Below are 13,764 nucleotides of genomic sequence, written 5' to 3' on the forward strand. Positions count from 1 at the left end.
AGAAAGAAAAAAAATGATGCCCTACATATAAACTAAAATGCAAAATAATATTGGGAGCATAAACAGTATAATATTTGTTGCTTAAGTTCCCAACACAAGTAGAGGCTAAAAAAGTGGTTCTAGATAGTAAACAGCTGAAATAAACAATACCAAGTACAAATAAATGAAAAATATATAGGTGTGTTTGTGTGTTAATGTGTGTGTAAATATATACTGGATAAATAATAAATACATTTTTGTGTGGAAGGGTCCCAAAGGACAGCTATCTGTCAGAAAAGGAGCTGAAGAGCAAACTGCTGTTCCTGTACAGCCTCTAAGATGTTTCTTCATGAGATGGCAAGAAAGTACTAAAGATTTTAGTCTTTCTGGTAACTTATGCGGTTCTTTCCAAAAAAAGCTTAGCCTACAAGCAGCCAAAGTGACTATGTGGGAGTGGATTAGAGCTTTGGAAAGCCAGACAGTTGTTTCCTTGGCAGGATACAGCACATAGGCTTATGCAGCAGTGGGAATGATGAACATACAGGGTTATCTGTCTACTGCAAAAGGCATCTGATGAGCAGATACAGAAGCCTATATGAGTTGATCTCACCACCTGACAAAAAGTTTATTCTTGAGTTTTTTTTTTTTTTTTTTTCTGACAACCAATTACACAAGCCCTAGCCCCTAGCAGACAGATTTGACAGAAGAATAACACTTTTCACTGTATATTAAAGAGGGCAGAAACGTGGGAAGGCAAGATGAGAACTGAAGGGGAATGGAAACGTAATGAGAAAACACATGAAATAGTGGGAAAGGCACTGCAAGAAAAGCGGAAGGAAAAAACACAAAGACCATGTGTTCACTTGGAGAAAATGATAAAAAAAAGAAGTTATGTACTTACCACAATGTTCCATCTGTATTGTCGATTTTCATTTCGTCTCACATATGAGTTTGGATCCGATCCGTTGGATATGACCCAGCTGTTAGAATAGCTCCTGGCAACCAAAAAGCTCTTGGGCACCTCCCCTTACCCACAATGCATCCCTCCCTGTTACCTCAGATCTTGTTTGCTAAAGCTATCTTATGACTAAATATATACAGAGAATTTCACATCAATGATCATTGTGAGACAATTTTTGGAGTATGGAGAAAAATAGCTAATCCACTAATATTGAACTTCCCACTCTACCAGGAGCACAGGCTGGGGGGCTTGGAGCGTGGGAATGTGAGGTGAAATGAAAATCGACAATACAGATGGAATGCTATAATAAGTACATAACTTCTTTATCTGACACTGTCAATTTTCATTTTGTCCTCACATATGGGACAGAGTCCCCAGCTACCTCTATCTTGGATGGACTCATGGACAGATGTTCCTCAGAACCATTGAACCAAAGGAGGCCCTTCCCCTGGAGACCAAATCCAATTTGTAATGGGTGATAAAGGTATGATGATTAGCCCATGTGGCCATTGCACAAATCTCGTCCATGGATGCATTAGCCTGAAAAACTGCTGAAGTGTCCATGGCACTGGTTGGGTGAGCTCGAACAAACAGGTCTAGGAAGATTTATACCTTGTTTGGTGCAGATAAAGCAATGCAATCAGACAGCCATTTTCCTAGAGCAACTTTGGATACTGGATGGCCTTTCCTAGGGCCTGCAAACAAAATAAATAATTGATTTGCCTTCCTAAAATCTTTTGTCCTGTGCAGATAAAAACGCAATTGTCTATGGACATCCAGCAAATGCAGCATATATTCACTTTTGTTACTGGAGTTAGGAAAGAAGATGGGTAAGTTAACGGCTTGATTGATATTGGACTGAAACAACTTTGGGTAAAAAAGAGTGGCTGCAAGGCTTTATTGAAAATCAGGTACGGCGGTTGGGAAGATAAAGCCTGAATCTCTGATATTCTTCTAGCAGATGTAATGGCTACTAGAAAGATTGTTTTCCTAGATAAAAAGTTTATATCACATCCAGCTGCGGGTTCAAAAAGGGGTTTAATAATAATACGTAGAACTAAGTTTAGGTCCCATGGAGGGGAGGGGTCCTTATAAGGTGGTCTTAGCAAAAGGGTCCCTTTCAGAAAGGCTTTACTGAATTTGTGGGAAATGAGTGACTAGTTATTCTTCCCAATATGAAAATCAGAGATTGCCGCTAATTGCACTTTAATCATAAAGGCAGCTGATCCATTATCAACGAGATGAGACAAAAACAACAGAATAGAGTGGATTGGTGCAGTGAAGGGATCTATGTTATTTTCATTAGTCCAGGATACAAATCTTCCCGATTTGCTCTTATAAAGTTCTTGAGTAGAAGGCTTATGGGAAGCTAGTAAGATATGGTGGACTGGGGAGGAGAGCATAGGTTGTCTGGCTATCAATGGAATTGGAGAAACCAAGCCATCAACTTGAGGTTGGACAAACTGGGATGAATCATTCCTGTCAGATGTGACAGTAGGTCTGGAGTGGGATCCAAAGTCCAAGGATTTGTAAGTAAATGAGGACAAAGGAAGGGAAACCAGATTTTTTGAGGCCAAAATGGGGCAATGAGAATTACTGTTTTCTTCAAACTGATTGCTTTCTGGAGAAATCTGAGAATCAAGGGAGTTGGGGGAAAGGCATACAGTAGACTGGGAGGCCAATAGTGCACTACAGCATCCCTCAGTGACCCCCCCCCCCGCCGGGGGAAGTAGAGCAAAGTAGCTGCTGCATTTGTTGTTCTTTGCATCAAAGAGGTCCCAGCAAGGCTGGTCCCACCTGTGGAAAATGTCTTCCTCCACTTTCTGGTTCAGGGACCACTTGTGAGGCATGAGGGTGGATCTGCTCAACTTGTCTGCTGTCACAATGGACTTTCCCAGAATGTGCATTGCTATAAGAAAGTGGGTGGATGAGATCGCCCATTGCCACACTCTGAGCACTTCCTGACACAGGGGGGGGGTATGATCTGGTCCCTCCCTGTTTGTTTATGTACCAGACCTCCGACATGTTGTCCAATTGAATCGCCATCGTTCCTATAGGGACAGCATCTTGAAAGGCTTACAATGCTAGAAGGACTACCCTCATCTCTATAATGCTTATGTGCAGCTTGGCCTTGCTGGCAGACCAGGTGCTGTGGACTTCTTCCCCAGATTATGCCCCCCCCCAATCTGGGAAGCATCCATAATCAGTGGCTTGTGGCTGTGGAGGAACAAAAGGTCTGCTTTGCGTTAGTTGAGTGGAGTGTATCCACCAGGAAAGATCTCTTTTACAAGTATCCATGATGAGAATTTGGTAGGAGATGGGATGGTAAAGAACTGAACACTGAGCAGCTAGTAGCCATTGTAGTATTCGCATGTGAAATCTCACTAATGGGACTAAGGTGATAGCTGCCACCATGGACGCCAGAGCCCGAAGGACGTAACAAGCAGCTATCATCCTCTTTTGAAGCAGCCTGGAAGTTTGGTGTCTGATTGTTTGTACCCTAGAGGATGGAAGCTTTGCGAGCCTCTGACTCATATCTAGGAGTGCTCCTATAACTTCCGCTGTTTGGGGAGGTTCAAACTCAGATTTTTCATAATTTATGGTTATGCTGAGCTCTGTACAGGTGTGGATAACAGAGTCCCTTGCTTGGATAAGTAGATGCCTGGTCGGGGCAGAAATGAGCCATTCAACTAAATAGGGAAACATGCAGAATCCTTATTGTGTCAGGTGAACTGCTACCACTGCCATGCATTTGGTGAACACTCTGGGGGAGGTAGTGAGGACTCTCTCACACACACATGAAGATAAACTGTAAGGAGGAAGGTGGGAAAAAAAAAAAAAATATATATATATATATATATATATATATATATATATATATGAGTGGTACTGATCCCCGAAGGAACTTATCACCGAAGTACAAACAGCCGGGCATACTTCCGCAAAAGTGCTTTTTACCGAAAAAGCACTTTCGCGGAAGTATGCCTGCAGCTAGATGGAGTCGTGGGGGACTGTTGTGGAGATCGTGCTATGGTGTGGATAAGGGTATATTCCCTTTTCCTCACTGTAGCGCGATCTCGGAGTGAGAATATTAAAGTGGGGGGGACACCCCCCACATGGTGGGTGCAGGGGGGCTTGGCCCCCTGCATAAAAGTAGATTTATTGTTTTTTTTGCTTTTTTTTAACGCACTTAAACGAAAGCTCTTTTTTCAGTGAAAGCGCTTTTGTTAAAGTGTGTTTGGTGATTGTGGATTCGGACTATTGAACTTTCGTTCAATAGTCCTAGATCCATATATATATATATATATATATATATATATATATATATATATACACGTGTGTGTTTCTTTTTTTTTTTTTTTTTTGAAAGTTTAAAAGAGAAAGAACAGAAAAGCTACTAACAATTGTAGCAGATCTACCCAAAGGGTAAACAGAAGGGAAAAGGAAACTAACCTAAAAAAATGGTTACATGAGGGGACAGAAGTTTAAAAGAGAAAGGGGAAAGGTAAAGTTATACTAATAAAACTAGAATAAACAGAAGGAAAGGAACAGTAAACATTAAAAGATATCACTTATCTGCCCAAGAGCAACAGGAATGAACACATCTTTCGCAAAGTGGCAAAAAAGATCTGAGGTAACAGAGAGAGATACATTATGGGTAAGGGAAGGTGCCCAAGAGCTTTTTGGTTGCCATGAGCTATTCCAATGGCCAAATTGGATCTAACAGATTGGATCCAAATCCATATGTGAAGACGAAATGAAAACTGACAATATCAGATGGACAGTTATGTATTAATAAATAGCTAATGAGTACTGGTAATTATCTGACAGAAATGTTTAGCAGGTCCCTTGCAGAGATGATGGTTCAGTGAAACGGGAGGCAAACAGCTGTAAAGCTGATCTACAAAGATGCAGAAGTCCAAGAATCAAGCAGGTCGGCATGTCTAACTCTAGTGGTGGGCAAGACAAAGGAGGAAAACTTGAAGTTAAGGCTTGCAGTGTCCTAAACAAAACCCCAGAAACTCAAAAATGTCATCATGTACTCAAAACACACATATATCCTATCCGATTAACCTATTGACAAGATCTATACGGACATCAGCAAGGCTTTTGAATCTCTCCCCTTGTCTGCAAGTTCCTTAAAAGCTGACAGCGTAGGTGTGGCTGGCTAGAACACTATGCAGATAGGGTTAGAAGTAAGCTAGTTGTCAACAGAAGCTCTACAAGAGTATGTCAACAGAAGCTCTACAAAAGTAAGAAGTTGGGAAACACAGTCCTGCAAGATCCTGTCCCTGGCCCAGTCCTGTTTAACATGTTCATCTTTAATTCATACAGGACACTAGAAATTGGGTCAGTTTGTCAGCGGACAACATCACGGTTGATGGTGGAGGCAAATGACATGGATTACTTGTTTCAGTGCTTTCACATACTGGCTAAAGCCTTTGCTCTCCCACCCCTAGGAGTTTTTTAGGCAGAGCCCAGATGATGGACATTTTAACATCATATAACATATCAGTCCCAAAACTAGATTGCATTAAGGTGGCTCTGTTAATGCCAGAAGTCTAAGGAATAAATTGAATGATCTTGAGGCAAGCCTTCATTTGAAAAACATTTGTGTCTTTGTAATTACTGAAACTTGGTTTAAATGTAAAGAGACCACTTCCCCTATGCCAAGGTTTTGCACTTTTCATGCTTTCAGGCCAAATAGCAACATATTTGTCACGGAGTACATTACTCCCATGCAGATCTCTAGGGGCTCACCAAATGAACTCATTGAAATACAGAGCACTCTAGGTAGGATTAATTATTAACTAATAGCACGTTACAGAGCTCCTTCTTTGACCTCGATAACCATGTAAGATCCCTCAATGTTCTAAATGATTTCCCTATAAGCAAAAATTCCCTTACCTGGGGTTAATATAACTACCCTTCAATAAATTATGAATGTATACCTACAATGGTGGATATGCTCCACAAAATCAGAAACTTAATAAACAAAAATGTCATTGAGCAACTGAAAAATAAACCTACTAGATAACACAGCATTCTTGACATGTTGTTGTTTTTCTTTCGGCTTTTCCCGGTTAGGGGTCGCACAGCGGAACTCCGGTCCGCTAATGATTGGCAGTAGATTTTTACGGTGCCGAGGTGCCAGCTCGACGTCCAACCTTCAATGAAGGCACGCCCATTTACGCATGTCTTTCAAATGCCACTCGACCGTGGGGAGGGCATGCATGACGTTTACAAATACTGCTGCCTTTTACACTGCTCCTCTGGTATCTCCTTCCCAGTGAAGTCTGAAAATAAACTTGTTACCGCCTCCATTAAGCTCCCAAAAACTCCTGCAGCAAACCCCACTGAATTTAAGGAATACAAACATGCCAATCTTAATCAAGTATGTGGTGAAATATCAAAATTCATTTATGGCTGCATCTCCCCAGACCTTAATGTAGTAGAAAGATTCACTTAGGAATTCTACATCTATTTGGAAATATGCATAGACCTTTCTGTCCCTAACAGAACCAAGTGCCATGAGAAATTCAAAAACAAACCACACTGGTAGTTCATAAATAAACTTTCTAACAACAGAAAGAAATTCCTTAAACTATTTAGAAAGGCCAAATACTAACTTCTCGAAGAAAAAATCAAAAGCATTAGAACAACTGAAGAACACCATCAGATCCACTAATGAAGGTTTCATGAATTTAAACTGACCTCTGAAGCAAAAAATAATTATAAATACTTCTTCAGTTATGTTATAAAACTAAAAAAAATAATATCTTATATTACTCACACATTATTCTTAATGGGGCCCTTCTATTCTAACCTAAATGGCATTGAGAATATACTTGTGGACAAATTTAATGCCATCTTCATCCATGAGACCTCTGTTAAAAGCCCTAAAATATCTGAATCCCTTACTCCCCCAATTATCTCCAAAGATCACTTACTACAAGTGCTAACCAAGACTAAAGTTACTTCCTCCATGGGACCTGATATGGCTGTTTAATTAATATTATTAAACATGTCTTTGCAGATACACTTCTCAAAGTATTTAACTTAAATTCAGCTACTGTTTTTGTCCCCAGTTAGTGCTGCACAGCAGTGGTGATGCTCCTCCATAAGGGTGTCCTTACAACTGACATGGGTAATTACAGACCTACGTGTTTTACTAGCCTTATCTGCAAAGTCATGGAAAGTACAATTGTGCAAGAAAATTTACCATAACAGTATTTGTTTTAATAGATCACTGATGCAGTAGGCTAAGTTGTATTGTCCTATCCCTCATCACTGGTCAGTTTTTAAAAGCTTAAGTGCACCTTACATAAAGACAGTTGGAGCGTAAATTACCTCAGAAGCATTTTTTGCCTAGAAAAGGAGATAGGAGCTGTGAAAAACAATGTTAGGGAACATTTCAGCACTGAACTATATACGAAAGGGTAATACATCGACACCCTGGCAACACAAAAGAAAAACATCAGAAATGAAGGGGCTGGAGGGAAGACAGGCTACAGCAACCATGATGTAATAGAACATCCACTTTTACATTTAAGTTTACTTACACAACTGTACTATGTTCCACATTATATCACGGTTGCAGTAGCCTAAGCTACATGGGTAGATTACCATAACTCAGGAGACTTATTAAGGGAGAAGGACAATGAACTAAGACTCAAAAAGCCTCTGGAAAATGGTCCTAGCAAAGCCTGATCTGGGGAAGGAATCCAGTTTGTAGTGCTTTGTAAAATTATGTATGGATGGTCAAGTTGCTGCCTCTAGAATAGTCCTAGAAACCACACATTTACAGAAACCCACCAAGCAAGCCATGATGCTTGTGAAATGGGACAAAAACCTGCCTGGAAGTGGCTTATTATGGTGTGAATAGCAAAAAGAACTAGCATGAGACAACCATCTGAAAATACTCTGTTTTGACACTGGTTTTCCTTTTTTCTTACTTTCATAGGAGACAAACAACTCATCAGGTTTCCAGAAGGACTGAGTTTTGTCTTGGTAGTATCTGAGTTGCCTGTGAACATCCAGAGTGTCACGATGTGAGGTATTGCCAGCTATGCCAGGAGAAGTACGGAAGTGGATGTGTAACATATTCTAGCACAGCTAGCTGGAATTATATAAAGAATTATATGTAATTTGTATATCAAACTGATTTATACAGATGTTTGTGTTGAAAATGTATTTCTAAAGCTGCATGTATTAAAAATGTACCAACAGTGTGCTCTGCTGGACAGAAAAAGAAATATACATGTATTATTGTAACTGTTTAAATGTATATGTTTTAACAGAAGATACTGGAAGAGAAGGGGGTTAATCTCAATCCACCTAACTCTGAAAACAGTTTGAAATTAAATTACCTGACTTAGGCAATAGATATTGTATCTTATAATTCTCAATGCAGCCAGAGACAAAAAGTCTGTACTAGGAAGCTTTCTGCATTGTCTTAGGTGTAAACTAATTACTATTCTAGCAGGACTGAGGTATAAAACTGTTTTATGACTTCCAGGAGCTGCAGCAGATCTTAACAAGACTCTGTGTGTGTGTGTGTGTGTGTGTGTGTGTGTGTGTGTGTGTGTGTGTGTGTGTGTGTGTGTGTGTGTGTGTGTGTGTATGTGTGTATTATTGATGCATATGTAATAAATCCTGACAGCTTCTAGCCAAGGGGAGTAGCATGAGAACCAGAAGTCAGATGACCAGATGTATGTGATGTCATTCTGTAATCTAGCACAAAAATGATGTTTAATACTAGGTGAGAACTCTCAAAGCAGTCTGTTTCTGTAACCTGACAAGGAAGGACCCCTCATCTACTTCATCTTGACTTGGTCCAGTAAGGTACTAGGGAATAATAATTATTTAGATCAGTCAGGAAAATATAGTGAGATCAGTTAAGTATTGTTTTTCTTAACTGTGTGAACCTGTCCACCTGTGTTATTTTTAAGAGTTCCTGTGACAGAAACTCTAGTGTTTATTGTAAATATATATTTAGTAGTTTCATGTACTTTTATTATTTATTATTAAATATATTTAATTTTTTCACTGTGGCTGGTCTTTTAGAGAATATTTTAATCTCTGACAGTTTGTTTGTCTTTTCGGCATTTCCCGGTTAGGGGTCGCCACAGCGGAACTCCGTTCCGCTAATGATTGGCAGTAGATTTTTATGGTGCCGAGTTGCCAGCCCGATGCCCATTCACGCATGTCTTTCGAACGCCACTCAACTGCGGGGAGGACATGCAGACTCCACACAGAAGGCACTCCAGCCAAGAATTGAACAGGAAAACCTCTTGCTGTGAGGCAACAACGCTACCGCTGCACCACCGCGGCTGTTCCATTTTAATCTCTGACAGTACTTATATATATTTGGTGACAGCTCTGTCCACTCAAGAAAGCCTTACCCCATTGGCCATACACTACCATTTGTATTAATATTAATTTCACTCAGTATAACTGGGTACCCTTGTAAGAGTTTTGGAGTAGCTGGCTGTGGAGTGTCTATAGGTGGTGTAACTTCTTTATAGTCTGGGCAGAAGGTGGTATAGCTAGTAAATCTGTGCCAGCCATTCTCAGGTGTGTGTGTGTGTGTGTGTGTGTGTGTGTGTGTGTGTGTGTGTGTGTGTGCAAAGCAAATCTCAGACTGTGTGTGCCAGCTGCTTGAAGCAGGGGCTCGAAGCAGTGGTTTCACAGAGAGGGTGCTGGATGACTTGGCTTGGATACTCGACTGAGGACTCAACCCTACAGCTGTGCCAATGGGGAGTCTTATTGAGGATCTAGAGAGAGACAGAGAGAAACCAGCCCCCAGACTGAGTGTGTTGCCTGTGTGCTCTTAACTCATTACAGCCAAGTGTTCCTCCAGGCATTTCTGCAGTTACCTCCTACTGCACCTCTAGGCATCAAATATTACTTTTTCATATTTGCATTAATAATACCAAAATCATGGTACATACAAGGTGTCAGAATATTTTATCTTAAAGCATACATGATGGCAACTACAATAGTATTGATATTTGACCTCTGTCAATGAGTATTTGTTAGAACTATAAGGTGATCATTTCATTTTTAAAGGCTCAAGCCACACCTACTGGGAGTTAAAGGTGCACACTCAAAAGAGCTGTACTGGAGGGAATGAGTTAAAGGAAATTGTGCTTGATGCACAGAGCTGCATCTGGAAATACTGGGTGTATCCATTTTTTCCAAGTGAACATCCCTCTCCAGTGCCAGTGGTGTGGATTCAGGTTCCTTGATTACTGGCCCAGAGTGGGAAGTCACACAGAGTATGACAAATATTTTCTCCCTTATTCTTGGGATCTGGAAAAAAATACAGTGAGATTAATAGGCTGGCTCATAATAAACTCTGATACAACTTTAGACATAAAAAATAGTTAGTTCTCAAAGAAACCCTGCCCTTGTGAAACATGAGGTAGGGTTGGACTTAACATCAGTACTTGTAACCCAGATACTCTCACAGCATATATCAGAGCAATAAGTAAAACAGTCTTCATAGAATCACAGGAGGTTACTAGGCTAATGGCCCTGGGGTCCTTACAAGCCTAGCCAAGAGTTTATCCCCAAAAAGTAACCTCAGTAAGCACCTGTCACCCCAGTCAATGAGGGACACAGGTGGAACCCCTGGGACAAATTTGTGGTTTCCCATCCACTCATCAAGGTTGCACTTGAAGAAGGTCAGTGAGGTGCTCTGTTTGACATGTATGGGAAGTCTATTCCAGAGACGAGCAGCATCTGGGAGACAAACCTGTCTCTCCAGCAGGTTTTGTTGATGTTGCATATTAGATTCAGGCCTTTTGAGTGGGTAGTGCGTAAGGAGTTAGTCTTACAGATATAGAGCATCTCTAGTAGTGCAGGGTCTGAGATTGCCTTGTAGGCGACACAGAGAGCACCCCTGAGCAATCTGCATAATACCGAGTAGAGTGATAGTGATGTCAGCCTGTCTACATAGGACAGGTGTTGGAGGCCATGGATTTGCTTTGTGAGGTATTTTAGTAGCCTTTCCAGTTAGTGCAGATGATTGGAGATGTACAATCCAAACGGGGCATTATACTCAATTATTGGTGTAATGAGGAAGGAGTATAGAGAGGTAATAACCTCCTTTTTTCTGGATGCAATCCCTTTACTTATGAGATGAACCAAGTAAAAGGCTTTTCTGACTGCTGCCACTACATGATGGTCAAATGTGAGGTTGTTATCAACCTGAGTGCCCAGGTCTCTCACCACAGGTTGCGTACTTAGGGGGTTGCTGTTGATGTGGTAATCAGTAGGGGTCGTGTTTTTTGACGAATGCTATGATGATACATTTTTTTGCATTTAGCTTGAGGCCATGACTTTGGCACCAGTCATTAGTTGCTGTGAGACCCTCTTGAAGTATGTTAACATCAATTGGGGAGTCAATGACAGCACCCAACTTACAGTCGTCCGCAAACTTGGTCAGCCACAGGCCTTTTGTCTTTGTCTGGTCCTCTGAGAAATAGATGTCAAACAGTAGGGGTCCCAGGACAGACCCCTGGGGAACTCCACTATTGACAGGTCTGCTATTGGAGGTGGAGGTACCTATTTTGACTTTGAGGGTCCTGTCGGTGAGCCAGCTGGCCACCAACCTGATGAGAGAGGAATTTATGCCAAGTTGTGTTAGTTTTTCGATGATGCCTGAGTGAGGGATTGTGTCAAAGGCCTTGGCCAAGTCAAGGTAAGTTGTATGCACTGACTTTCCCTCATCCAGGCCCTTGGTGATAGTCTCAAAGAAGTCAACCAGGTTCAACAGGCAAGATCTGCCCTTGACGAATCCGAACTGGGTGGGGTCAAGTGCTTGGAGATTGCTTATGTCCTTGTTTATGAGATCCATAATAATACACTCCATGGCTTTACAGATCAGACTCATCAAGCTAATGGGGATATAGTTTCCGAGGTCAGGAGTGGCACCACCTTTGTGCAATGGGATGACAATGGCAGTTCTCCACTCTGCTGGAATGAAGCCTGTACTTAGGTTGTGGTTGTATATGGTGCTCAATGGCAAAGCAGTCTCTTGCTGGAGATGGTGCATAATACTTCCTGGGATACTATCAGGTCCCATGGAAGCTGTGTTCTTTGCCTTGGACACGGCTTGTAACACTTGATCTATGGAGATGTGAGGTGTGGAGCAAGTATCGTGGCTGTCAAAAGGGCCTTGGAGGCAACAGGGGGGTGAAGTTTGCGCTTAACCTATCTGCTAGCAGGTTGGCTAATTCAACAGGATCAGTGTAAGTGATGCTCTTAGTAAGTGATGCTCTTAAGTACTAATTTGGAACAAACCTGGGCTTTGCCATGGAGGCTCCAGACATAACTGAAGAAGACATTATGGTTTCCTTTTGTTTTGGAAGCTAGTTTCGATTCATAATTGACCTTGGAGGTTTTCATTAGTGGTTTAATTTACTTGTTGAGGCTAAGGGGGGAGATTTTCCAATTTGGACTTTTTCCTTTTTACCCTTGGACAACAGTTTCTTCCTTTTGCTGTAAAGCCTGCTGATACAGGATGTCCGCCAAACAGGTCTGTGTTTCCTTGAGGAGCAGGTCTTACTTTTATTAGGTATGGCTGAGTCCATGCAGATGCACAGGTGCTTGTATACTGCATTGGCGTATGTTCAACATAGTTCTCTGCATCCTCTGAGGGGGTGGTGGTGAGAAGCTACAGATACCCTCCCTTAGGAGATTATAGTCAGCTTTTGAGAAGTTTTTTTTAGCTGAGGGGAGGTTGGGTGGGATAGAAACTTCAAATAAGAGAGTCCGATGATCTGATCTCACCGGGGAAAATCATACTATGGGACTGATGCAGCAGCGGTCGCCCATGTTGGTGAGAACCAGGTCCAGAATGTTATCTCCCCTTGTGGGTCATGAGATGAGCTGGTCTAGGGCGCTAGAATTGATAAAGTCAAGGAATTGTTGAGAGAGTGCATTAGTGCAAGACTAGGTCACCCAGTCAATGGTGGGGTAGTTGAAGTCACCAAGGATCTATACAGTGACCCAAGTTTTTTACTGATGGTTTTAATTGATTGGTTTACATGTAGGTCAAATTTTAGGTTATCAGTAATGACACCTACTAGTTTTGTAGAGGGGTCAGAGGAGATTATTGTGCCATCATTTGCATTTATGGTAAGGGTAAAAGCAACAGACCTTTGTGTTGGTGAGAATAGCAACATTTTAGTTTTCTTGGATTTAGTAACAATTGACATTCAGAGAGCCAGTTTTCTATAGTATTAAAGGTGGACTGGGTAGCAGACCACAAATCTGTAGGGGATGTAGCTGAGCAAATCAGGGTGGAGTCAACAGCGTATTGGATACAGCTGACATTTGGGATGACAGTATACAAGTCGTTAATAAAGATGGAAAACAGTAAGGGCCCTAATATTGAGCCTTGTGGTACTGCAAGGGTGTTAGATAATAAGTTAGAGAGCTTGTTCTGCCAGAAAACAGCCTGCTGCCTCCCATTGAGGTAGGATTTAAACCATTGAAGAGCTTTAGAATCTAGACAGAAAGTTTGCAGGGTGTGAATCAGAAGTTGGTGGTCCACCATGTTAAATGCCTTGGAAAGATCCAAGAAGAGGGCTGAGGATATGTGATTGTTGTTACGGTTATTGTTTATGGTGTTGGTAAAAGCTAGCAGGGCAGAAGTAGTGCTGTGGTGTGGACAAAAGCCATGTTAAGTATCTGCCATGAGGTGATTCTGGATTAGGTGGTGCAAAAGTTGTTTGTGTATACATTTTTCCATAATCTTTGCAAGTGGAGAAAGTATTGGTCTATAGTTGGAGAATTCAGTGGAGGAGCCTTCT

At 41.4% G+C, this 13,764-nt stretch overlaps 1 protein-coding gene across 1 annotated transcript in view; it reads right to left on the reverse strand.

Moving 5' to 3' along the window:
• PAPPA (pappalysin 1) overlaps window positions 1–13,764 on the reverse strand; it is a 3,990,201-nt gene that overhangs the window by 410,984 nt on the left and 3,565,453 nt on the right. Inside the window, exon 18 of the mRNA XM_044058178.1 lies at window positions 8,169–8,179. Within this exon, the coding sequence (XP_043914113.1) occupies window positions 8,169–8,179 (11 nt within the window). The remainder of the gene's footprint in view (window positions 1–8,168; window positions 8,180–13,764) is intronic.

The sequence above is a fragment of the Protopterus annectens genome, chromosome 16.part0 (genome assembly GCF_019279795.1).
Source record: "Protopterus annectens isolate FY-2018-M chromosome 16.part0, PAN1.0, whole genome shotgun sequence".
In the NCBI taxonomy this organism is placed as follows: Eukaryota; Metazoa; Chordata; order Ceratodontiformes; family Protopteridae; genus Protopterus; species Protopterus annectens.